This window comes from Vulpes vulpes, chromosome 10, assembly GCF_048418805.1.
Source record: "Vulpes vulpes isolate BD-2025 chromosome 10, VulVul3, whole genome shotgun sequence".
Classification (NCBI taxonomy): domain Eukaryota; kingdom Metazoa; phylum Chordata; class Mammalia; order Carnivora; family Canidae; genus Vulpes; species Vulpes vulpes.
Genome location: NC_132789.1, coordinates 9643937 through 9670582, shown reverse-complemented (window position 1 = coordinate 9670582; position 26646 = coordinate 9643937). Strand labels below are relative to the sequence as shown.

The 26646-nt window shown below is 36.3% G+C and overlaps 1 protein-coding gene across 7 annotated transcripts in view; it reads left to right on the top strand.

Moving 5' to 3' along the window:
- TMEM116 (transmembrane protein 116) overlaps positions 1 to 26646 on the top strand; it is a 117984-nt gene that overhangs the window by 62429 nt on the left and 28909 nt on the right. For all 7 annotated transcript variants that reach the window (XM_072725158.1, XM_072725156.1, XM_072725160.1 and 4 more), the window contains 4 exons: positions 20171 to 20275; positions 24589 to 24638; positions 25528 to 25611; positions 25984 to 26116. In XM_072725158.1, coding sequence (XP_072581259.1) covers positions 20171 to 20275; positions 24589 to 24638; positions 25528 to 25611; positions 25984 to 26116 — 372 coding nt within the window. The remainder of the gene's footprint in view (positions 1 to 20170; positions 20276 to 24588; positions 24639 to 25527; positions 25612 to 25983; positions 26117 to 26646) is intronic.

The window sequence follows — 26646 nt, the reverse complement described above, 5'->3', positions numbered from 1 at the left end:
CTAAAATGTAAGAGCTAACTAAAACAGTAAAACTCTTAGAAAAATATAGGAGTTTAAAAATCAGTTTTTTGAGTGCATAATGGTGTCAGCAATCGACATAAAAAATATTGAGCAAGCTACATAGGGATAGACTAATCCAACAACTATTTAGTTATGGGAATATCGTGCCCAATGTTAGAGTACAGAATCCCGTTATATTCTTTTCTTAAATTTAATTTTATTTAAATTCAATTAATTAACATATAGTGTATTCTTAGTTTCAGAGATAGAGTTTAGTGATTTATCAGTTGCATATAACACCTAGTGCTCATTACATCTCTGCCTTCCTTTGTGCTATCACAGTTACCCCATCCCACCACCATCTCCCCTCCAGCAGCTCTCAAGTTTGTTTCCTATAGTTTAGAGTCTCCTCTGGTTTGTCTTCCTCTCTGATTTCATCTTATTTTATTTTTCCTTCTTCCCCCTATGATCCTCTGTTATGTTTCCTAAATTCCACATATGAGTGAAATTGTATAATCATTGTCTTTCTCTGATTGATGTATCTTGATTACCATAATACTACCCTCTAGCTCCATCTACACCATTGCCAATGGCAAGATTTCATTTTTTTTTTGATGGTTGAGTAATATTACATTGTATATATGTACACCATATCTTCATCTATTCATCTGTCAGTAGACGCCTTGGCTCTTTCCATAGTTTGGCTGTTGTGGACATTGCTGCTGTAAACACTGGGGTGCAGGTCACTATGTTTGTATAGCAGATCACTATGTTTCTATCCTTTGGATAAACACCTAGTAGTGCAATTGCTGGGTTATAGGCTAGCTCTATTTTTAATTTTTTGAGGAACCTCCATATTGTTTTCCAGAGTGGCTATACTAGTTTGCATTCCCAACAACAGTATAGGAAGTTTCCCCTTTCTCTGCATCCTTACAAGCATTTGTTGTTCTTTGACATGTTAATTTTAGCCATGCTGACCAGTGTGAGGTTGTATCTCGTGATTTTCATTTGTATTTCCCTCATGATGAGTGATGTTGAGCATTTTTTCATGTGTCTGTTAGCCATTTGTATGTCTTCTTTGGAGAAATGTCTGTTCATGTCTTCTGCTCATTTCTTGACTGGATTTTTTGGGTTTTGGCTGTTGATTTTAATAAATTCTTTGTAGATCCTGGACACTAGCCCTTTATCTGATATGTCATTTGTAAATATCTTCTCCCATTCTGTAGGTTGCCTTTTAGCTTTGTTGACTGTTTTCTTTGCTGTGCAGAAGCTTTTTATCTTGATGAAGTTCCAATAGTTCATTTTTTCTTTTGTTTCCCTAGCCTTTGAAGACCTGTCTAGCAAGAAGTTGTTGCCGCTGAGGTCAAAGAGTTTGCTGGCTGTGTTCTTCTTAGGATTTTGACAGATTCCTGTTTCACATTTAAGTCTTTCGTCCATTTTGAGTTTATTTTTGTGTATGGTGTAAGAAAATGGTCCAGTTTCATTCTTCTGCATGTGTCTGTCCAATTTTCCAAACACTATTTGTTGAAGAGACCGTCTTTTTTCCATTGGCTATTCTTTTCTGCTTTGTTGAAGATTAGTTGACCATAGAGCTGAGGGTCCATTTTTGGGTTCTCTTTTCTGTTCCATTGATCCATGTGTCTGTTTTTATGCCAGTACCATACTGTGTTGATGATTCCAACTTTATAATAGAGCTTGAAGTCCGGGGATTGTGATGCCATGAGTTTTGGTTTTATTTTTCAACATTCTTTTGGCTATTCAGGGTCTTTTCTGGTTCCATAAAAATTTTAGGATTATTTGTTCCAATTATGTTTTTTTTTTAAAAAAGCTGATGATATTTTGATGGGGATTGCATTGAATGTATGGATTGCTCTGGGTAGCATAGACATTTAAACAGTATTTGTTTTCCTGATCCATTAGCAATGGAACATTTTTCCATTTCTTTGTGTCTTCCTCAATTTCTTTCATGAGTGTTCTATAGTTTTCTCAGTACAGATCCTTTGCCTCTTTGGTTAGGTTTATTCCTAGGTATCTTTTGGGTTTTGGTACAGTTGTAAATGGGATTGACTCCTTAATTTCTCTTTCTTCTGTCTCATTGTTAGTGGATAGAAATGCACCTGATGAGATGCCTGGGTGGCTCAGCGGTTGAGCGTTTGTCTTTGGTTCAGGCCATGATCCCAGGGTCGTGGGATCGCGACCCACATTGGGCTCCCCAGGGGGAGCCTGCTTCTCTCTCTGCTTACGTCTCTGTCTCTCTCATGAATAAATGAATTAAATGTTTTTTTTATTTTTTTATTTATTATTTATTTTTTTATTTATGATAGTCATACACAGAGAGAGAGAGAGGTAGAGACACAGGCAGAGGGAGAAGCAGGCTCCATGCACCGGGAGCCCGACGTGGGATTCGATCCCGGGTGTCCAGGATCGCGCCCTGAGCCAAAGGCAGGCGCTAAACCGCTGCGCCACCCAGGGATCCCTAAATATTTTTTTAAAAAGAAATGCAACTGATTTCTATTCATTGATTTTACATCTTTCCATGTACATTTACTTTTAGAAAGTATTTTAAAATTGAAAATAATTCATGAATTCAGAAAATTCAAGAGGTGTGAAAGAAAGATTATACCTCAGATCTCCAACCTTTTGTTCTCTAGGTTCTTCACCAGTTATTTGTTCTGTATATCCTTCTAAAGATGTCCTTTCCCCTCCCCCTTCTTCTCCCCAGTTTTTTCAAACCATGAATGAGAACATACTGCACCTAGTGCATAGAGTAATCTTATTTATTCGGCATAATGTTTTTATTAGAAAACACTTTATTTTATTAAAAATTTAATTAAAATTATTTTTCTTGAAGATTTTTATTTTTTTAAAGATTTTATTTGTGCTCGCTTCAGCAGCACATATATTAAAAAGATTTTATTTATTTTTTCATGAGAGACACAGAGAGAGAGGCAAAGACATAGGCAGAGCGAAGAACAAGCTCCATGCCCAGAGCCTGATGCGGGACTTGATCCCAGGACCCCAGGATCACGCCCTGAGCCAAAGGCAGATGCTCAACCACTGAGCTACCCAGGCATCCCTCTTAAAGATTTTTAATGCTTTTTGTCTCTAGTCAGGATTTGTACCCTGGGTACAAACATTTTTTTGTTTCCCTGCCTGTCCCTATGAAGTCATATGAATTTGTGACTTTTGCTCTATATCCTCTTATACCCATTTTTTTAACTTAACAGTGTGTCTTAGAGATATACCTCATTACCTTACTGTCTTTAATGACTGTCCAATATTTCATAGTACAAATGTAGACAATATACTTAACCAGCTCTTAATGGATATTGAGGTTATTTGCAGAGAACACCTTTGTTACAAACCATATTGCCCTCTAAGGGGCTACAGTGTGTATTCCCACCTGATGTATTTATTATCAGTATAAGAGAGGGCCTGCTTCTTTGTATACTTAACAACTTGTATCACTAAACTGTTATTTCAAACTTTTGTTAAAGATTTTATTTATTTGAGAGAGAGAGAGAGAGAGAGCACCAGCATGAGTGCAAGCTAGGGGAGGAGCAGAGGGAGAGGGACAGGCTCACTCCATGTTGAGTCTGAAGCCAATGTGGGGCTTGATCTCATGACCCTGAGACCAGGACCTAAGCCAAAACCAAAGGTCAGATGCTTAACTGAGCACCGAGGTACATCAAGCTTTTTTTTAAAAAAAATTACTTTCAAGTAAGCTCTACATCCAACTTTGGGGCTTTAACTCACAACCCTGAGATCAGGAGTCACATGCTCTACCAACTGAGCCAGCCAGGCACCTCTATTTCAGACTTTTTAATGTTTTTCAGTCTGACCGCCCCTCCTCCACTCTCTCTCTCTCACACACACTCTCTCTCTCACACACACACTCTCTCTCTTTCAAATAATAAAATCTTAAAAGAAAAAAGAAACACAACTGACTAAATTCCAGTATCAGTTCTAGCAATTTTGGGGTGAAGTCTTTTGGGTTTTCTACATAAAGTATCATGTCATTGGCAAAGAGTAAAAATTTGACTTCTTCTTTGCCAATTTGGATGCTTTTTATTTATTTTTTTGTTTTCTGATTGCTGAGGCTAGGACTTCCAGTACTGTGTTGAACAATAGTTATGAGAGTAGACATTCCTGTCGTGTTCCTCACTTTATGGGAAAACTCTCAATTTCTCCCCATTGAGAATGGTATTCATTGTGGATTTTTTGTGTATAGCTTTTATGGTATTGAGGTATGTTCTTTCTATCTGTACATGGCAGAGATTTTTTATCAAGAAAGGATGCTGTATTTTGTCAAATGCTCTTTCTGCATATATTGAGAGGTTCATATGGATGGTTCTTGTCCTTTTTTTTTAATGTGGTGTATCACATTAAAGCAAGGGCTTTGAAGGACACACTGGACTTAATATATATTCAGAACATTTTATCCTAAAGCAATAGAATAGACATTCTTCTCAAGTGCACATGGAACATTCTCCAGAGTAGATCACATAGTGGATCACAAATCAGGTCTCAGCTGATACAAAAAGACTAAGATTATATCATGCATATTTTTAGACCACAGTGCTTTAAAATTTGAACTTATTCACAAGAAAAAATTTGAAAGGATCACAAATGCATGGAGGTTAGTAAGCATCCAAAAAAATGAATAGGTCAACCAGGAAATTATAGAATTAAAAAAGATACATAGAAGCAAATGAAAATGAAAGTATGACAATTCAGAACCTTCAGACTGCAGCAAAGGTGGTCCTAAGAGGGAAGTATATAGTAACATATGCTTTTCTCAAGAAACAGGGAAAATCTCAAATATACAACCTAATCTTACATCTAAAGGAGCTGTAAAAAGAACAGCAAATAAAGCCTAAATCCAGAAGGAGAAGATAAATAATAAAGATGAGAGTAGAAATCAATGATACAGAAATCAAAAAACGGGTAGAACAGATCACAAGGAAACTAGGAGCTGGTCTTTGAAAGAATTAATAAGATCAATAAACTTCTAGCTAGACTTATCAGAAAGAAAAGAGGAAGGACCCAAGTAAACAAAATCATGACTGAAAGGAGAGGTCACAATTGATACTGGAGAAATATAAACAATTACAAGAGACTATTATCAGCAATTATATGGCAACAAACTAGGCAATCTGGAAAAAATGGATACATTCCTAGAAACATATAAATTACCAAAACTGAAACAGGAGGAAATAGAAAACCTAACAGACCTATAATCAGCAAAGAAATTGAAGCTATAAATCAAAAATCCCAAAAAACAAGAGTCAAGGGCTGGATGGTCTCCCAGTGGAATTCTACCAATATTTTTAAAGATTTTATTTATTTATTTTATTTATTTAAGAGTGGGTGAAAGAGAGAGAGAGAATGAGCAGGGGAAGGGCAGAGGGAAGGGAGAAGCAGACTCCTTTGCTGAGCAGGTAACCTGACAATGCAGAGCTGGATCCCAGGACCTGGGATCATGACCTGAGACAAATGCAGATTCTTAACCAACTGAGCCACAAGGTGCCCCCTACCAAAAATTTAAAGAAGAATTAATACCTATTCTTCTGAAACTGTTTCAAAAAAAAAAAAAGAAATGGAAAAAAAACTTCCAAATTCATTCTATGGGGCCAGCATTACCTTGATCCCCAAACTAGACAAAGACCCCACCAAAAAGAATTGCAGACCAATATCCTCGATGAGCATGGATGCAGAAATTCTCTCCAAAATACTAGCTAATAGAATAAAATTAGATCAAATAGTACATTAAAGGGATTATTCATTGGGATGCCAGAGTGGCTCAGTGGTTGAGAATCTGCCTTCAGCTCAGGGTATGATCCCAGAGTTCCGGGTTTGAGTCCCACTTCTGGCACCCTGTGGGGGGATCCTGCTTCTTCTTCTGCCTGTGTCTCTGACTCTCTCTGTGTCTCTCATGAATAGATAAATAAATAAAATCTTTTAAAGAAAAAAAGGATTATTCACCATGACCAAATGTGATTTATTCCTGGGCTGCTAGGGTGGTTCAGCATTTATTGACTTTTAACAGCTTTACTGATATATATAACTCACACATATAAAGTATACAAATCAATGGCAACCATCATCACAATCAAGTTTTTAATATTTTCATTACCTCAAAACCCCACACTTCGTATTCATCACCATTCAGTTCCTTCCTCCCAACCCTAAGTAACCACTACTGTACTGCCTGTCTTTATAATTTTTCCTATTCTGGACACTTCATATGAATGGAATCATACATTTCATATAAATGAAATCATATGATATATGGTCCTTTGTGAATGGATTCTTTCACTTAGAATAATGTTTTCAAGGTTCATTGTGTTGTGGCATATCAGTACTTCATTCCTTTTTATTGCTGGATAATATTCCTTGAATGGATATACCAAATTTATTTATCCATTAATCAGGTGATGGGCATTTGAGTTGTTTCTACTTTTTGGCTGTTAAAAATAATGCTGGCCTGAATGTTTGTGTACAAGTTTTTATGTGGACATGTTTTAGTTTCTCTATATACCTAAGAGTATATTTTCTTGGTCATATGGTATAATTCTGTTGAATCTTTGAGTACTGCCAGTTTTCCAAGGTAATTACACTGTCTTATATTCTGATCAGTAGTGTTTGAGAGTTCCAATGACTCCATCCTTGTCAGTACTTGTTATTATCTATCTTTTTTATTATACTCCTAAGTAGCTGTTGAGTGGTAGCTTATTGTGGATTCATTAATTGACTTTGAATTTCAGTCTGTCCTTCATTCTTCAGATTAACAACACTGTTATGCATTACTTTTTATTTATTGGTGTATTCAGTTGGTAGTATTTTGTATCTATATTCATGAAGTACATATTGCTCTGTAGTTTTCTTTCTTTGTTTTTGATAGTATCTCTTTAGAGGTTTTATAATCAGGTTAATTCTTTCTTCATAAAAACAAGATGTGTAGTGTTGCCTCCTTTTTCTTCTCCTGAAAGCACTAATGCAATACTTTTTAAATTTTGTCCTTAACTGTTTGCTCTAGTTCACCAGTGAAGCTATCTGTATCTGCTCCTTTTTTTCTGGAAAGATGTTTAATTATGAGAAGTGTATTCTTTCTTCTTGTGTTATTTATAATATTTTTTAAAGAAATTTGCCAGTTTAATTTATATTGTAGAATTACTGGCATTACATTGTTAAAAATTTAAAATTTTTAATGCCTTTAGGACCTGTGGTGGTAACTTCTTTTTCATTCTTTTTTTATTTTGAAGATTTATTTATTTACTTAGAGAAAGAGAGAGAGAGTGAGCCCATGTGTGCAAGCGGGGAGAGGGAGAGGGCTAGAGAGAATCCCAAACAGACTCCATGCCAAGGACAGAACCTGACACCAGGGTCAATCCCAGGACTCTGAGATGATAACCGGAGCTGAAATCAAGAATCAAATGCTTAACTGACTCAGTCACCCAGGTGCCCCTCATTATTAATATTGGTAATCCAATTTTACTCTAGTTCTTTTTTTAAAAAAATTATTTATTTGAGAGAGAAAAAGTGAGATAGAGAGACAGCATGAGCCAGGGGATGGGCAGAGAGAAGAGGGAGAAAATCACTCCCTGCTGAGCAGGGAGCCCAACATGGGCTCAATCCCTCCATGGTTTATTTAGAAGTATATTATTTATTTTCCAAATATTTGTTGATTTTCCATATTTATTTTTGTTACTAATTTGTAATATAATTTTATTATCCATGGGGAACATAATTTAAAATTTTTTAATCCTAAATTTATTCAGACTTGTTTTATGGCCCAGTATGTGATCTGTCTTGGAAAATGTTTCATTAATATCTGAAAAGAATGTGTAACCTAATTCTATCATGTTATCTAACCAACAATTTTTTTTTTCCATTTGCTTTTCATTAATGTCTCTTTGGTCCAGGATCCCATTCAGCACCTCATATTACATTTAGTTCCTGTTTCCTTAATCTCATTTAACCTGGGACAGTTCCTCAGTTTTTCTTCCTAACATTGATGCTTTTTTTTTTTTAATTGGAGTTCAGTTTGCCAACATATAGCATAACACCCAATGCTCATCCCACCAAGTGCCCCTCTCAGTGCCCATCACTCAGTCACATTGATGCTTTTTGAAGAATACTGGCAGATTACTTTGTAGTGTTACTCAGTATGGTTTGTCTGATGTGTCTCACGTTTAAATTCTGTTTATGCATTTTGGCAAGAATATCATAGAAGTAGCATCACATACTTCTCAGGACATCATACCCAGAGGCATATAGTTTCAGAACATTTCATTGTTATATTAATATTTTAAAATGTTTTATTTATTCATAAGAGATGGAGAAAAACAGAGGGAGAGGGAGAAGCAGGCTCCATGCAGAGCAAGGAGCTCAATGTAGGACTCCCAGGATCCTGGGATTATGACCTGAGCCAAAGACGCTTAACCAACAAGCCACCCATGCCTCCATAGTATTGTTAATTTTTATCATTTGGTTCAATTGATTTCTGTCAGGTCTCTATTTTTCTCTATTTTTTCTTTTGTCACTTTAAAAAAAAAGACTTTATTTATTTGAGAGACAGAGCAAGCATGTGAGTGGGGGAAGACGCAGAGAGAGAAGTAGACTCCACACTGAGCGTGGAGCCCAACACAGAACTCGATGTCAGGTCCCTGAGATCATGATTTGGCTGAAATTAAGAATCAGATGCTTAACTAATCAATCTACCCAAGGGTCTCTCTTTTGTCACCTTTAATCAAAAGCCTTAACACATTTTATGATTACCATTTAATTATTTTTTCCAGCTTTATTGTGGTATAATTGACAAATATTGTATATATTCAAGGTGTACAATGTGATATTTTGATTATACATATATGTTGTGAAATGATTATCACAATCAAGTTAATTAAGGCATCCATTACCTTATATAGTTACATTTTGTGTGTGTGGTGAGAATACTTAACATCTACTCTCTTAGCAAATCCATTATTAACTTTAGTCACCATGTTGTACGTTAGAGTTATAGAACTTAATCATCTTATCACTTATTCACCTGAAAGTTTATATCCCTTTACCAATATTATCCCATTTACACCATCCTTCATCTCCTGGTAACCAGCCTTCCACTCTGTTTCTATAAGTTCAACTTTTTAGGTTCCACAAATAAGTGAGATCATGTAGTAGTTGTCTCCCTGTGTCTATTTTGCTTAGTATGGTATGCTCCAGATTCATCCATGTTCTCACAAATGGCAGAATTTATGTCTTTTTTTAAATATACATCATCTGTGCCTCATTTTTAAAAAAATTTTTGTATAAAAGAATTTATGTCATTTTAAAGGTGGAATAATATACGTGTGTGTGTGTGTATTTAATCACATTTTCTTTATCCATTCATCCACTGATAGATATTTAGGTTTCCATGCCTTGGCTGTTGTGAATAGTGCTCCACCGTACATGAGAATGCTGGTATCTCTTTGGGATGATTATTTTCTTTCATTTGAATATGTACCCAGAAGTAGGATTACTGGATCATATGGTAGTTCTCTATACTGCTATTCTTAGTGGCTATGCCAGTTTACACTCCCTCCAGTAGTATATAAGGATTTCCTTTTCTCCACATCCTTGTCAACACTTGTATCATTGACTTTAAAAAAATATATTTTAATTATTTAGAGAGAGAGCAAGTGTGGGGAAGGGCAGAGGGAGGGAGAGAATCTCAAGCAGACTCCATGCTCAGCATGGAGCCCAAAGCAGGGCTTGATCTCATGACACTGAGATCATGCCTGAGCAGTAGTCCAGTCAGACACTTAGCAAATTGAGGCACCCAGGTGTTCTCTTTGACTTTTTTGTAATAGCCATCCTAACAGGTATGAGGTTTTAATCTGTGGTTTTAATTTGTGTTTCCCTGATGATTAGTGAGATTGAGCACTTTTTCATATACCTGTTGGCCATTTCTGTGCCTTCTTTGGAAAAATGTCTGTTCAGGTCCTTTGCCCATTTTAAAATCATATTATCTTGTGTTATGTTATTGCTATTGAATTATTAGATATAGGATTTGCAAATATTTAATTCCATTATATAGGTTTGCTTTTTCATTTTGTTGATATTTATTTGGTTTCCTTTGTTGTGCAGGAGCTTTTTAGTTTAATGAGTTCCCACATGCTTATCTTTGCTTTTATTGCCTATTTTTGGTGTCATATCAAAAAAATTATCTCCAAGACTAATTAAAAATTTTCCTCTGTGTTTTCTTCTGGGAGCTTATAATTTTAGGTCGTATATTTACATCTTTAATCCATTTTGAGTTGACTTTTGTGTGTGAGGATACAATTTATTTTTTTTTAATGTGGATATCCAGTTCTGCCATCACCCTATATTGAAAAAATTATCCTTTTCCCATTATTTATTCTTTTTAAAACAGATTTTATTTATTTATTTGGCAGAGAGAGACAGAGAGAGAGAGAGCACAATTTGACAGGGAGAGAGCACAAGCAGGGGGAGCAGGAGAGGGAGAAGCAAGCTCCCCGCTGAGCAAGGTGCCCAATGTGGGGCTTGATTCCAGGACTCTGGGATCACGACCTGAGCTGAAGGCAGATGCTTAACCAACTGAGCCACCCAGGTGCCCTCCCATTGTTTATACTTGATTCCTTTGTCAAAGATTAGTTAAATGGTTAAGTTCATTTCTGGGCTCTCAATTCTGGTTTTTTGGTCTTATATGTCTGTTTTTATTCTTTATTATTTTGCTTACTCTACCATTCTTTACCAATTGCCAGAAGCATTATTTTGCTTACTTTACCATATTATTTTGCTTCCTATAGCTTTGTAACATAATATGAAACTAGGAAGTGTGAATCATTCATTTTTGTTGTTATTGCTCAAGATTGCTTTAGCTATTCAAGGTCTTTTGTGTTTACATTTTTCTCCAAAAAACGCCTTTGCAATTTTGATAGAGATTGAACCAGTAGATTATTTGGCTAGTATGGACATTTTAACAATCCTAATTTTTCCAATCCATGGACACAGGATATCTTTCCATTTATGTGTATCTTCAGTTTCTTTCATCAGTGTTTTAGAGTTTTCAGTGTACAGATCTTTCATCTCCTTGGCTAAATTTTTTCCTAAGTATTTTATTATTTTTGGTGCTATTGTAAGTTAGATTGTTTTCTTAATTTCTTTTTCATATCATTTGTTCTTAGTGTTTAGATACACAGTCAATTGTTGTAGGTTGATTTTTTGTATCCTGCAGCTTTACTGAATTTATTACTTCTAAAAGTTTTTTTTATATAGTCCTTAGGAGTTTCTATGTATAAGATCATGTCATCTGAAAAAAGAGACAATTTTACTTCTTTACAATTTGGATACCTTTTCTTTTTCTCGTCTAACTGCTCTGGCTAGGACTCCTATAGAAGTGACAAGAGTGAGTATCCTTGTCTTGTTACTTATTTTAGAGGAAAAGCTTTCAGATTTCATCACTAAGTATGATGTTAGCTATGGGCTTATTATATATGGCCTTTATAATGTTGAGGTAAATTTCTTTTATATTTAATTTGTTGAGAATTTTTTATTATGGAAGGATAATTTTGTCAAATACTTTTAATGCACCTGTTCATATGATCATGTGATTTTTAAATATTTTATTTATTTATTTATTTATTCATGAGAGAGAGAGAGAAAGAGAGAAAGAGAGAGAGAGAGACAGAAAGAGAGAGAGAGAGAGAGAGAGAGAGAGGCAGAGACACAGGCAGAGGGAGAAGCAGGCTCCACGCAGGGAGCCAGAAGTGGGACTTGATCCTGGGTCCCCAGGATCACTCCCTGGGCCGAAGGCAGTGCTAAACCGCTGAGCCACTGGGGCTGCCCATTTGATTTTTTTTTTTGTACTTCATTCTGCTTATGTGCTTGTTATGACTTTATTAAATTAAATTTGTTAAGAGGAGTACAGTACAGGTCCTAGAAGAAGTATACAGCACTCATCAAGGGGCCATATGGGGAGGTCGAGGGCAGAGTGCCTACAGGGAGATAGAAGCTGGGGCATATGGTTTGTGGGTGGGATGCTTTGGGGTTCCCAGTCAGGGCCATATCAACCAATTCAGCCAAAGAAGCAGAATTTTCATAAGCCCATGGGGATCTTAACCAAGGGGCACATAAAGTGCCAAGGGGCACATAAAGCATACTGGTGCTAGAAGGCAGAGAGTACTGTTGATCACAAAGGCTGTTGGGGAATTCATATAAGGAACTTATATTTACTGTGACTCTGGACTGCTATCAAGGGCATGCACTTGCCTGAGGGGGTTAGTATCTGTTTAAGGACCCTGCTTGGTTCAATAATATGGATATCAAGGCAGCAATGGATAAATCCCATTAGGCAATGGTATATGATCCTTTTAATGTTCTGTTGAATTTTGTTTGCTCGTATTTTGTTGATGATTTTTGCACTTCATTTCATCAGGGATATTAGCTTGTGATTTTCTTTGCTTGTAGTGTTTTTGTCTAGCTTTGATTAGGATAGTACAGGCCTCCTAAAATGAGTTTGGAAGTATTCCATCCTCTGCAAATTTTTTGGAAGAGTTTGAGAAGGTTAGGCATTAATTTCTCTTTAAATGTTTGGTAGAATTCACCAGTGAAACCAAATTGTCCTTAAACTTTCTTTGTTGGTAGGTTGACAATTACTGATTTTATCTCCTTACTCATTATTGGTCTGTTCAGTATTCCTGTTTCTTCATAATTCAAGCATGATAATCTGTATGTTTCTAGGAATTTATCCATTTCTTCTTTGTTATTCAATTTGTAGGTGTATAATTGCTCATAATGGTCTCTGAGGATCGTTTGTATTTCTGTGGTATGGGTTGTAATGTCTTTCCTTAATTTTTCTTTTTTTGACAATGAGAAATGATAATTAAATTTTATTGAATCAATGATCCTTTTGTCCTAGTAGCCAGTTCATTATCTGTTAACATTTTAATCAAATAATGTTACCAAAAAGTCCATATTATTTTCCATTAAAGCTGATCAAACTCAGAAAAAAATTTTTTTGACTATAGGTGACACAATATTGTATGAGTTTCAGGTATACATCGTAGTGACTCAGCATCTCTTTACATTATGCTGTGCTCACCACAAGTGTAGTTATCATCTGCCACCATACAATGCCATTACAATATTACTGAGTGTATTTCTTAATGCTGTGCCTTTTATTCCTGTGTAATGTTTCCCCTTTCATTTCAGATTTTATTTATTTGAATCTTTTCTCCTTATGTCTTAATCAGTCTACCTAAACGTTTGTCAATTTTGTTTATATTTATAAAAAACTCAATTTTGTTGATCTTTTTGTTGTTTTTCATCCTCTATTTCATTTATTTCTGCTCTGATCTTGTTATTTCCTTCTACTGTTGGGCTTATTTTGCTCTTTTTCTAGTCCCTTGAGGTGTAGATTTAGGTTGTTTGAGATCTTTCTTTTTCTTATGTATTTATTGGTTTTGTTCTTGTATATTCTTATGGTATTTATTGTTCTAAATTTCCTCTTAAAACTGTTTTTGCTGGATCCCAGGACTGCGGGATCATGCCCTGAGCCAAAGGCAGATGCTTAACCACCGAGTCACCCAGGTGCCCCAGGTTAAATATGTATTAAAGAGGGCACTTGGGCAGCCCAGGTGGCTCAGTGGTTTAGCGCTGTCTTCAGCCCAGGGCACGATCCTGGAGACCCAGGATTGAGTCCCACGTCGGCCTCCCAGCATGAAGCCTGCTTCTCCCTCTGCCTGTGTCTCTGCCTCTCTCTCTCTCTCTCTCTCTCTCTCTCTCCTCTCTATGTATTCTCATGAATAAATAAATAAAATCTTTAAAAAAAAATAAAGAGGGCACTTATTTTGATGAGCATTGAGTGTTGTATATAAGTGATGAATTGCTAAATTCTACAGCTGAAACTAATATTACACTGTATGCTAACTGGAATTTATTTTTTTTCCATATTTTTTAATTGAAGTTTTATTTGCCAACATATAGTATTACACCCAGTGCTTATCCCATCAAGTGTCCCCCTCAGTGCCCATCACCTCCTCACCCCATGCCCCACCCGCCTCCCCTACCACTATCCCTTGTTGGTATTAGCTGGAATTTAAATAAAAACTTGAAAAAGAAAAAAATTTGTTGAGATGCATTTCACATAAGATAAAAATTGATTATTTTAAAGTGAACAGTGTAGTGGTAGTTAGTACATTCACAATATTGTGCAACCTGCATCACTATCTAGTTCCAAAACATTTCTATCACTCCAAAGTAAAAACCCCTTTCTCATTAAGCAGTTTCTCCCTATTTTCCCTACCCAGAGACCACCAATCTGAGTTCCATCTCTATGGCTATATCTATTCTGAATGCTTTGTATTAATAGAACCATTCAAAATGTGACCTTCATGTCTGGTTTCGTTCACTTAACATAATGTTTTGAAGGGTCATTTGTGTAGTATATATATCAGTATTTCATTCCTTTTTATGGCTGAATAATATTATATGTATATATCACAATTTATGTATTCATTCATATATTTATGGACATTTGGGCTATTTCTACTTTTTGGCTCTTGTTCTCAGTGCTTTTATAAGAACAGATATAAATGTAGTTGTTTGAGTTTTTATTTTTGTCTTTGAGGTGTGTACGTAATAGTAGAGTTGCTGAATCATATGGTAATTCTATGTTAAATTATTTAAAAAATTTTTATTGATGTTCAATTTGCCAACATGTAGTTTAACACCCTGTGCTCATCCTGTCAAGTGTCCTCCTCAGGGCTCGTCACCCAGTCACCCCATCCCCCCACCTGCCTCCCCTTCTACTACCCCTTGTTTGTTTCCCAGAGTTAGGAGGCTCTCATGTTTTGTCACCCTCTCTAATTTTTCCCACTCATTTTTCCTCCTTCTCCTATAATCCCTTTCACTATTTCTTATATTCCCTGTATGAGTGAAACCATGTAGCCATTGTTCTTCTCCGGTTGACTTAACTTCACTCAGCATAATATCCTCCAGTTCCATCCACGTTGAAGCAAATGGTGGGTATTTGTCATTTCTAATGGCTGAGTAATATTCCATTGTATATATATACCACATCTTCTTTATCCATTCATCTGTTGATGGACATTGAGGCTCCTTACATAGTATGTTAAATTATTTAAGGAGACACCAAACTGTTCCCATTTTTTGGTACCCTTAATTGCTTTGTGTAGATTCAAATTTCTGTTCCCACATGGTCTGCTTCAGTGTATTCTCTCAGCTTTTGGGTTTGTCTGCATAAGTCCTTACTTTTATCCTTGTTTTTGAAAGGTATTTTTATTAATAAATTTATTTTTTATTGGTGTTCAATTTGCCAACATATAGAATAACACCCAGTGCTCATCCCATCAAGTGCCCCACTCAGTGTCTGTCACCCAGTCACCCCCACCCCCCGCCCACCTCCCTTTCTACCACCCCTAGTTCGTTTCCTAGAATTAGGAGTCTCTCATGTTCTGTCTCCCTTTCTGATATTTCCCACTCATTTTTTCTCCTTTCCCCTTTATTCCCTTTCACTATTTTTTATATTCTGCAAATGAATGAGATCATATAATGACTGTCCTCCGATTGAAAGGTATTTTTTCTGTGTATAGAATTCTAGGTTGACAATTTTTTTCTGTTCCAGTTATTTTAAAGATGTTGTGTCCATGTTTTCTAGATTTTATTATTTCTTATAAGAAATGTGATGTCATTCTGATCTTTGTTCCTATGTGTATAATAAGACTTTTTGCTCTGGATGCCTTTTTAAAAAATATTTATTCATGAGAGATACAGAGAGAGAGAGAAAGACAAAAACAGAGGCAGAGGGAGAGGGGGAGCCTTATGAGGGACTCGATACCAGCACCTTGTGATCACCACATGTGCCAAGGCAGACACTTAACTATTGAGCCTCTCAGGTGCCCACCCTTGGGTGCTTTTCTTGTTTTCTGTTTGTCATTGATTTTCAGTAATTTGATTAGGATATGTCTCGGTGTGTTCTTTTTCATGTTTTTTTATGCTTTATATTTTCATTAAATTTGAAAAAAATTTGGTTATTTCTTCAAACATATCTTGTTTTTCCCTGCTTCTCTATTCTTTCTGGAATTCCAATTCTATGTGCATTAAACTTCCTGATATTGTTCCATTGTGCATTGAGGGTTTGCTAATTTTTTTAAAAAGATTTACTTATTTATTTGAGGTGGGGGAGAGGAGCAGAGGGAGAGAGAGAGAAAAAAAAAACCCAAGCAGACTGCACTGAGTGTGGAGCCAGACATGGGGCTTGATCTCACAACCCTGAGATCATGACCTGAGCTGAAATCTAAGTTGGACACTTAACTCACTGCACCACCCAGGGGATCGTACTCATTTTTTTTTAAAGATTTTTATTTATTTATTCATGAGAGACACAGAGAGAGAAAGAGAGGCAGAGACACAGGCAGAGGGAGAAGCAGGCTCCATGCAGGGAGCCAAATGTGGGACTCGACCCCAGGTCTCCAGGATCACGCCGTGGACTGAAGGTGGCATTAAACTGCTGAGCCACCTGGGCTGCCCACTCCTACTCATTTTTTAAAGTCTTTTTCCTCTGTTTCATTTTAGATATTTTCTATTTCTATACTTTCAAGTTCACTAATCTTTTCTTTTGCAGTTTCAACTTTGTCATATTTTAACTTCATGTATTTTTCATCTCTAGAATTTCAATTTAGGTCTTTTTTATATCTTCCATATCTCTATTTGTCTACTTTCCTCTACCTTCTTGGACGGTATGGAGTGTATTTGTAATAGTTTCCTTAACATATTTGTCTACTGATTTTAATGATCTATTATTTCTGAGTCCATTTCCATTGATTAATTTTTCTCTTGGGTGTGGGCCATATTTCCCTGATTCATTGTATCATTTATAATAATTCTTAAGAAGTCAAGGTAAGGGGAACCTGGGTGACTCAGCAGGTTGAGCAACAGCTGACTTCTGCTCAGGTCATGATCTCAGGGTCCTGGGATCAAGCCCCACCCACCCATGTAGAGCTCTGGACTCAATGAAGAATCTGTTTCTTCCTCTCCCTCTGCACCTCTCCTGCTCATGCTCACTCACTGTCTCTCAAATAAATAAATAAAATCTTGGGGCACCTGGGTGGCTTAGTCACTCAAGTGTCTGCCTCCAACTCAGGTCATGATTCTGGGATCCTGGGGTTAAGCCCCATGTTGGGCTCCCTGCTCAGTGGGGAATCTGGTTCTCCCTCTCTCTGCCCCTCCCCCCTGCTCATTCTCTCTCTCTCTCTCTCTCTCTCTCTCTCTCTCTCTCTCTCAAATAAATAAAATCTTTTAAAAAATGAAATCTTGGGCAGCCCCAGTGGCTCAGCAGTTTAGTGCTGCCTACAGCCCAGGGCGTGATCCTGGAGACCCGGGATCGAGTCCCAGGTCAGGCTCCCTGCATGGAGCCTGCTTCTCCCTCTGCCTGTGTCTCTGCCTCTCTCTCTCTCTCTCTCTCTCTCTCTCTCTCTCTCTCTCCTCTCTGTGTGTTCTCATGAATAAATAAATAAAATCTTTTAAAAAATTAAATCTTAAAAAAAATAAGGCAAGGTAAACAAATAGCTGAAGCATTTTATTTGTTCACAAGTAAGCTTGTTAACACTATATAATAAAAATCTACAAAGAATGATGTTGCAGTTTTTGGTTAGATTTGAAGTCAGACATTCATTAATAAGGAATCTTAGAATATCAACATTCCAGAAATTTCTCTAAACCATCTGATCAGAACAGCTGTCTCTGAATTTTACCTTACTTTGAAAGGTACAGGGATATGTTAGAATTGAACTCAGAAGTTTTCAAAATAAACCCTAATTCTTAAAACTCTTCTATATTCAGACTAAAACAATTTTAATAAAACTTTCCTTTCTAGAAACAGTAATAAAGGAAACAAGGCATTTTGTAAAATGTGGTTCTAAACAAGTAATAGTAAAAAAATGTATACTTCTACCTCCTCAAAACAGAGGCTACTTTCTGTTCCTCAGCCTTGGAAATAAGGTGTCAGTCTATAAGTAAGTTTGGACAGGGGGTTGCCATAACAAAGCTCAAGTAGTTGAATATGGTCACTTCTTTAAAAGAATTTAGGGAAACTGTGCTTTGTTGAGTGGCACTGAGGACCTCTTTTGCTAAACTAGTGCTCCAGGTATTTTTGTTTGGAAAATCTATCATAGTGGATCACAGCTGTTTACTGATGAGCAGAAGAGAAAGATCTGCTTGTGGCTAGCAGGAAGTTTTAAGGTCTTTCAAGTTGTATTTTAAAAAGGACCTGCAGAAATGTGTAAATGTTCTCAGGATGCGAAGTTGGAACTGAAATGTGCTATCAAACCAGCTGCAAAAAGTATATGGCAGCCATCTTTTCAGGTAAAACCTGGTACCCAGATATGTAAGAAAGCTTCAGAACAGGCTTCAGGAAAGCTTCAGGCTTATCGGTCTTGTCCCATATGTTTACATAATCTGATCATGTATGGAGCTGGGCAGAGGGGCAGGTGCTTCCATTTTGGGGAACCAGGGCCACTTTAATGTCACTTGCACACCATGCCACTGAGGGTCCAGGGACCAGGAATGACCAGGGCTGCAGCAGCTGCCCAACCTCTGGCTCCTCAGTGGAGCTCACAAGCCAACCAAGATTTATAAGATTTTATTAGATGCCAGACATTGCAGACTTTACATTGTTCATTGAAAAAAATATATATATTCCTTTCCTATATATTCATATATATATATATATGTACATATATATATTTTTTTCCTTTAAATTTGATTTTGCCTTGGATGTAGCTAACTCTGAATCTGTCTGATCCTTTCAAGGCTTGTTTATTTTTCTAAGGCTTGCTTTTAAACTTTCATTAAGGCAGTCTTTCATGTACAGCTAATTTGTCCCATTAGTGAGCCAATACTCTTCTTAGAATTCTACCTTATTATTCTGTAGTACTTTCATTTCCTACCTATATATTAGGAAGTCTTTGCACTCTGGATAATGGAGACACAAACTATTGCTTTGGAAGTTGTTTCACCTATTTCTCTCTGGTTATTCTGTTCCTGGTCTTCATGGTTTTCTGTCTCACATGCATAGATCAGTACTTAATCAAGGACTTGGGGGTACTTCTGCAAATCTCCAGAGCATTATATCTGTGTGGCTACCTCTTCTCTGATAATATGCTTCACGTATTATAGATGCTTTGGCCTCTCCACACTCTAAACTCTGTCTACTTACTCACCAAGACATTCCATGTGTTTGAATTCCCCCTCACTGCACTCACTTTTCCCACCAGTAAGCTGGGACACTCCCTTTTTTTCTTCTTTCAGGGATTACTGTTCTGCACTGATTGTTACTTAATGTTTGAAAACCAAGTGTTTCATATATTTTTCCCAATTTTTAGTTTTTGAGGCTAAAAGGCAAAATGTATTTCTATTATTTCATCAAAGATGGAAGCAGAAATTTTTTTCTCTGGGATTTTGTCCTACTGATTCCTTCTTATCTTGTCAGAGCTTTGATTCTTTTAAGGATTTTAAAAATATTTCATCCAGTTTCTTTAATTTTTTTAACAAGAAATTTGGTTCAAATAGCCTGGCTGTCATTATTAGAAATGGAACTGCTGGGGATCCCTGGGTGGCGCAGCGGTTTGGCGCCTGCCTTTGGCCCAGGGCGCGATCCTGGAGACCCGGGATCGAATCCCACGTCGGGCTCCCGGTGCATGGAGCCTGCTTCTCCCTCTGCCTGTGTCTCTGCCTCTCTCTCTCTCTGTGACTATCATAAATAAATTTTAAAAATTAAAAAAAAAAGAAACGGAACTGCTTATGGTCTTTCCAACTAGAAAGTAAAATAGAAAAAAAATATTCTATGATATTTTTATAAAAGGGGACAGTAGGGTCAGAGGAAGTGGATAATGTTGTGGTTAATCAAAAGGATAAAATAAAAAAAATAAAAAAATAAAATAAAATAAAAGGATAAAATAAGGAATCCAGAACATATACTAAGTAGGCCTGGGTAGAATTTCTAGACGTGGCCCAGTTTTGCATGTTATGGATGCTAGATGGTAAGTTACTAATAGACAATTATGTAGGATTATTATAGAGAAAATGATGTAATAAATTGAAAGAAGACAGTTGTGGTAAGTTTTTTTTTTTAATTTTCACCTAGATATTCTACATTTCCTCATTTCTTTACACTGTCAATTACATCTGGTATCTGTACAAAGAGCTGAAGATTAGACACAACCAGAGTGGACAGAGCACATTTCCACTGGTAAGTTTTATTTAGAGCTAATAGTTAACAACAGTGTGCTAAAACAAATCCATGTTCTTGATAAATGGTGTAATCATTCAGCACTGGGTATGTGAATGCATGCAGGTTAATGAAAGAAAAATCATATGCTCACAGAGCTTCCATTCTGTTGAAAAGATTTCCTCTTCTTTCCTGCCATCAAAAAAATACAAAGGTTTTGATTATAGGAAACATTATTTAAGGTATTGTTATTACTGCCTGGTTCCATCCATCTTAGCTCTATGCTAAACTTCATAGTTACTAAAGAATAAGAGTCAGGAAGGAACACAGTTTGCTCAAATGGGATTTGGGCTACAGTTTTGGAAAGGAAGAGTGTCTGTTTTGCTCTGCTCTATTTCTTCAGCACATGTGGATAACAGATAATGGTTTGCAGAAAGGCAGAGGGTTTAAAGTGTGGTAATCAGAAAACAAGATGGATCCAGGGAGTAGCTGTCTTCCTTCTTTGGTTCAAAGAGAATTTGGGACACTGTATAGTATTACACTTGACAACAGAGAGGAGAACACTAAGTACCTCTGGATTTTTTGTGTATGTGTACATATTTGCATATCACATAATTAATCTATTTTAAGTTACCATTCAATGGTTTCTAAAGCAGACTTAACTAGCTTTTACAGTAATATCATAAATCAGTTCCAGAACATTTTCTTCACCCTAATCAAATCCTTCATGTCTATTTATTGTTAATTTATTGCTCTCCCCTCTGCACTAGGCAACTGCTAATCTACTTTCTGATTCTATAGATTTTCCTTTTCTGGACATTTCATGTAGATGGAATCATCCAATATATAGTCTCATGTATCTGATTGATTCCAATTAGCATCATGCTTTTGAAGTTTATCCATTATAGCATGTATAAGTAATTCATTCTTTTTTATTGCTGAATAGTATGCAATTGTATATACACTCAGTTTCTTTCTGATTCTTTTTTAGTATATCACTAAGTGATCTTGGTAGAAAACATTTTTATTATGTTAGCAATTTTATTTCTTTCTTTGGCTGTCATGATATATTTTAATCTTATTATATAAATCTTACTAAATATTCCTGTTTTTTTTCTTCTACAGTGTCCATTCTGTTGTGGGTTTGTTTTTAAAGATTTTATCTTTAAGTATTCTGAACACCCAACATGGGGCTTGAACCTACAACCCCAAGGTCAAGAGTTGCATGCTCCAGTGACTGAGCCAGCCAGGCACCCCGGTTGTGGTTTTTTTAAAGGGGAATTTTTATTTAAGAGTGACATGGAGTAAATGAATCTGGAAAACTTCTCCACCTACCTTTTTCTAGGGCCTACAGATCAGTTCTAGACCAAATGAAAGTGATATATTATCATACACATGATGAAATTCAATAAAAATTTGAATAGAAACTGGATGGTATTATGCTGAGCGAAATAAGTCAAAGAAAGACAATTATCATTTGGTTTTACTCATCTGTGGAATATAAGAAACAGTTCAGAGGATCATAGGGAAAGGGAAGGAAAACTGAATGGGAGGTAATAGGGAGACAAACCATGAGAGACTCTTAACTATAGGGAACAAACTGAAGGTTGCTAGAGGGGAGGTGGATGGAGGGATGGAGTAATGGAGTAATGGGCATTAAGGAGAGTACATGATGTGATGAGCACTGAGTGTTATATGCAACTGATGAATTAATGAACTCTACATCTGAAACTAATGATGTACGATATGTTGTCCAATTGAATTTAAATTTAAAAAATTGTTGAACGAGCAAATGGTACTATAGCATTGTGAAAAGATATTTGAGGGTAAATCAAGGAATCTCTCTTCTTCTAGACACAGTTCTGTCACTTATGTCCTATCTGATATGGGGCATATTGTCTCCCTTTCTTGGGCATCAGTTTTCATCATAAAATGAAGTGTTGGTCTATGTGATCTTTAATGTCCCTTATAGCTCTAAAATGCTGTGATACTCTAAATCATCTGACTGACTTCTAAAGAAGATATGCTTCTTGCTTGTTTATAGCCTTGTTCTAGATATATATTGTTGGAAAAGATAAGGAGCAGAGAATGCTTTGAAAACTTCTCTCTCTCCTTTTTTTTTCTTTTTTTTTTTGCTGAAAGGAAAATGGGCAATAAGGAAATCATTGAAAAATTAATGCAAAGGATCTCCCTTAGTTAGCATCCTGAACAAGATGTTATAGTCTGTCCAAGCACACTGTTCAATAGAACTTTCTGCAATGATCACAATATTTCATTTACTGTCCGGTTTAGTAACAACTAGCCATGTGTGGCTGTTGAGCACTTGAAATGTAGCTGGTGTGACTGAGGAACTGAATTTTTAATTTTATTTAATTAATTTAACCACATTTAGCTAGTGGCTATCACATTGTATAACACAGGACTATATTCTGGTGTTTTTTTCTCATTTACCTCTGGAGAGCCAACACTTATAATTACTTTTCTATATTTTAAACTTGTAGAGTTTCTCAGTTTCCTACAATTTATTAATTTATTTATTAATAATAAAATAATTAATATTATATATATACATATATATATATATACACTTTTATATGTTTGCCTACACGATCCTAGAATCCTAGAGCTGGAAGATACTACAAAAAACTGTTCATTTCCCTCCCTCAAGGAGATCAATGTCTAAAAAAATTCAACAGCCTTATATGGCTAGTATTTCAAGTTTCTATTCATTCACTCACAAGCTCTAAGAGACTGGAATTTGGGAGATGTTATTTGGCTACAGAGTCATTCTCTAAAGAAGTTACCATGATGAGACCAAAAGCCAAGAATGGGAACAACATGAAGAGATATTTTTCTGAGGCTTGAGGAAAACAAATTAATCTTTGAAGGAAGGGGAGGGAGGGACATAAGATTAGCTCTCATATATGGCATTCTACTGTTTTCTTGGCATAGAAATGCACATACTCTGCTTTATAACTCATGCTATCATTCCAAGAAGACAGACTCTAACCCCAAATTTTAACCTCACTGCCTTTTATTCTGTCATCATAGCTTTATATCAGGAATCTTGAAATTTTTTTTTCATTTTGAGTTCTCTTTTAAATATCCTAGCAAGACTTTGCCCTAAACTATTATCAGTAAGGTTTTTTTTTTAAATCAGAAATTCAAAAAAAATTAAAAAAAAAATCAGAAATTCACTGACAGCAAGGTAAGAACGAGAATTAAACACAGGTTAGCCTGAGGATAGAATAGACATCTAGAGGATAGAGTAAAAATAGATGAAGGGACGTAGGTGGAAGAGGTCACCAAAGACGAATTTTACTTTTTTCGCATTTTATTTGAGTCAGCAGTGGCTATCTTACTTGAAATCATTTGCTGTTCCTGATCCATAGTTTTTAGGGCAAATCAGTTACCCACCTCTGATTATTGATTAATTGCTCACTTAATGCTTATTGATTCCTAACAATGCCATTCTAGAATATAATATAAACTCTTACCTCAGAACAGAAAAAACTTATTTTCTATTCTATTCTCACTTTAAAGTGTTCTGTTCAAAGTCTTTTACCATAAACTTCCAGTGGATAGATAACATTCTTCTGTAAGCTATTTTTCAGTGTCTAACATAGCTGGGGGGTTTGGAATGTTCTTTCTTCTAGAGTCTCATGGGTATTATTTACAAGGGGCTTATATAACCCTTCTCTATTATGCTAGTCCTGGCTTATTAAGCTTTCTGCTGGTCATCTTATACATAGACTGCTACTCCACCCATAAGGTCGGAAAAGTCCACACTTCCCCGGATCTAAAAGGGCATAGATTGAACCATTAATAGAACAGGGAGGAGTCCTACTTACCTTTATTCTTAAGAGAATTTATCGTGATATCCAAGTCTTACTTAAGGGTACGTTCCACAGGCTCTCTTCGTGGCTGTTGTTGTATGTTTTAGAATATAGAAATACAGATAAAATTCTCTTGTCTCCCATGCTAAGGAACTATCTATTTTTTAAGATTTTATTTATTTATTCATGAAAGACACACAGAGAGGCAGAGACACAGGCAGAGAGAGAAGCAGGCTCTGTGCAGGGAGTCTGATGCAGAACTCGATCTTGGGACCCCAGGATCACGCCCTGGGCTGAAGGGAGGTGCTCAACCCACTGAGCCACCCAGGCATCCCAGGAATTATCTATTTATTTGAATTTTGTAGTAAATATTGTTTGACAGAAGCAAGGTGGCTCTTGGGGATTTTTGTTTATTCAAGTGGTATGTGATGACCTGATATTTATTATATTATGATTGACAATATTCTAAGACTTTACTAGTATTTATTCTTTTCACAGGTTATAGATTATACTTGTCACATTGGTCAAATAGCCATCATTTTGTCAAGGTAAGGTTTTTGCTTTCCATTCTAGAAAGGTGTAAACTCATTATTATGGCCCAGGTGGGAACAAATAGGAGGACAGTGCCTTTTATTTCCATTGAGTCTATCACTCCTAGGTCCTCACAGAGCCTGAGTTGGAAGCAACAAACATAGGATCATTAGTACCATATTCCCAGATAGAAAAAGCAAGCAGTTTGAAGTTACAGATTTGCATTTTAGCCTTAATTCTGCCATTAACTCTATGTGACCTTCAACAAATATTTCCCTTTAAGTTTTTGGACTTCTAATCCCTTTTTATATCATAAAGAGTTATAGCAGATGGCTTTCAAGATCTCATCCACCTTTATAACACATTGGGTGAGAGTCTTTAAAGTATTTACCCCCCAAAGGGTCTGGATCTCATCTAAAGTAGTAGTCATATCAGAGTTGATGTTAAGAGTTTGTAACTTTTATTTCTGGGTCTTTTCATCTTATAGGGACCTGGCTATATTTAGCTAGATAAATAATGGATTATTTAAATGTATACCTTGAGAAAGCTCCCGGGAAGGGGCTGATGAAAATGAAGCTATTCCTTGTTGTCATAGAATGTTAGCACAGAACTCCTTGTTAGATTTTTCCTTTCACTTTGACCCACACCCAAAGACTGTCTGTTAGGGTTCATTAATTTAGATATGAAATGCATTCTCCACTCCATTTACCTAGCAGTTGGACAAGAAGTATACATAAAGTTTTTGAGGCACTTTTCTTGAAGAAATTAAATGTGTGTGTGTGGGGGTGGGTGTGTATTTGTGGAAAGTGGAGGGGTGATGGAATTGAGAGAAGAACAGAGTATTTTATGAAGGGGAAAGAGCTTAAAAATATCTGAATATTAGGTTGATATTTTTTTTCTTCCCAGCCTGATACCTCTGCTGTTGATGATACCTGTATTCTGTCTGGGCAATATCAGTGAATGTTTCCACAACTTCAGCCAGAGCCACAGGTAAGCAAGGATCAAATCTATCATTTTAATGGTAGACTACACCTTTTCTTTTTTATATAGAGATATGGAAAAGACTTTCTACATACATTCTGGCCAAGTTGTTTGTATTTGGAACAAGGTAATATGGAAATTTGGTGTAGTCTATAGAACAAGGTATAATCAAGTCAAAAAATACATAAGTAGAAATATAATGCAAAGTGACTGGAAGATAATGTGTATATGAGAAGGAATAAGGTATTATGGGCAAGGGTTGGCAAAATGATAAGTAAAATTTGCATACTTATTAAATTTTGTTGTACCAAATGGGTATCTCTCGTATCTCTCTAGTCTTGTATCCGTAGTAGTACTCTTGTCCATTGATTCTCTTCCTAGGTGTATTCTGATGTATTCACCATCAGCCATGGCTGAACTGCCTTCTGCCAACACATCAGTCTGTAGTGCACTTTATTTTTATGGGATCACCATTTTCCTGACCAGCTTTCTCCTCAGCCTCCTCACCATTGTGGTATGGTGCCACCTGCCTTTCTAGAAAAAGGGGATTTGGAGGGATAGGGCAGCATTTCCAGGGCCTGGGAAAAATGGGATGGAGAAACATTTCCTAAAGTCCCAGAACTAAGAAGGTAGCTAAGAGATATTGATAGTTTAATTATTACCTCAGTATTTGGGCTTCCCAAAATTAAACGATTAGTGGGGAAAGAGTCTATATTCACTAGGTGAGAATTATGCTCACCCTAGAACTAACTAATATATGTTTCTGTGGATCCTCATGGAAGACCACACCAGAAAACTAGTATATATCAAGTATACCGTTTATACAGGCTAACACTCCAGAACACAGGAAATATGCTTTGATTTAATTTGATAATTTTCCAAATAATGAAGGTTTCTTTTCTCAATCCTTTACTAGCTATACGTGCATTTATGCTATGTCTCACTGGGGTTAAAGTGGCTTAGGCATTTACTAAATACTCATTTGACATCATCAGAATGATGTACAGTTAAAATAATTTGCCGTGGAACAGTATGTCATTTACA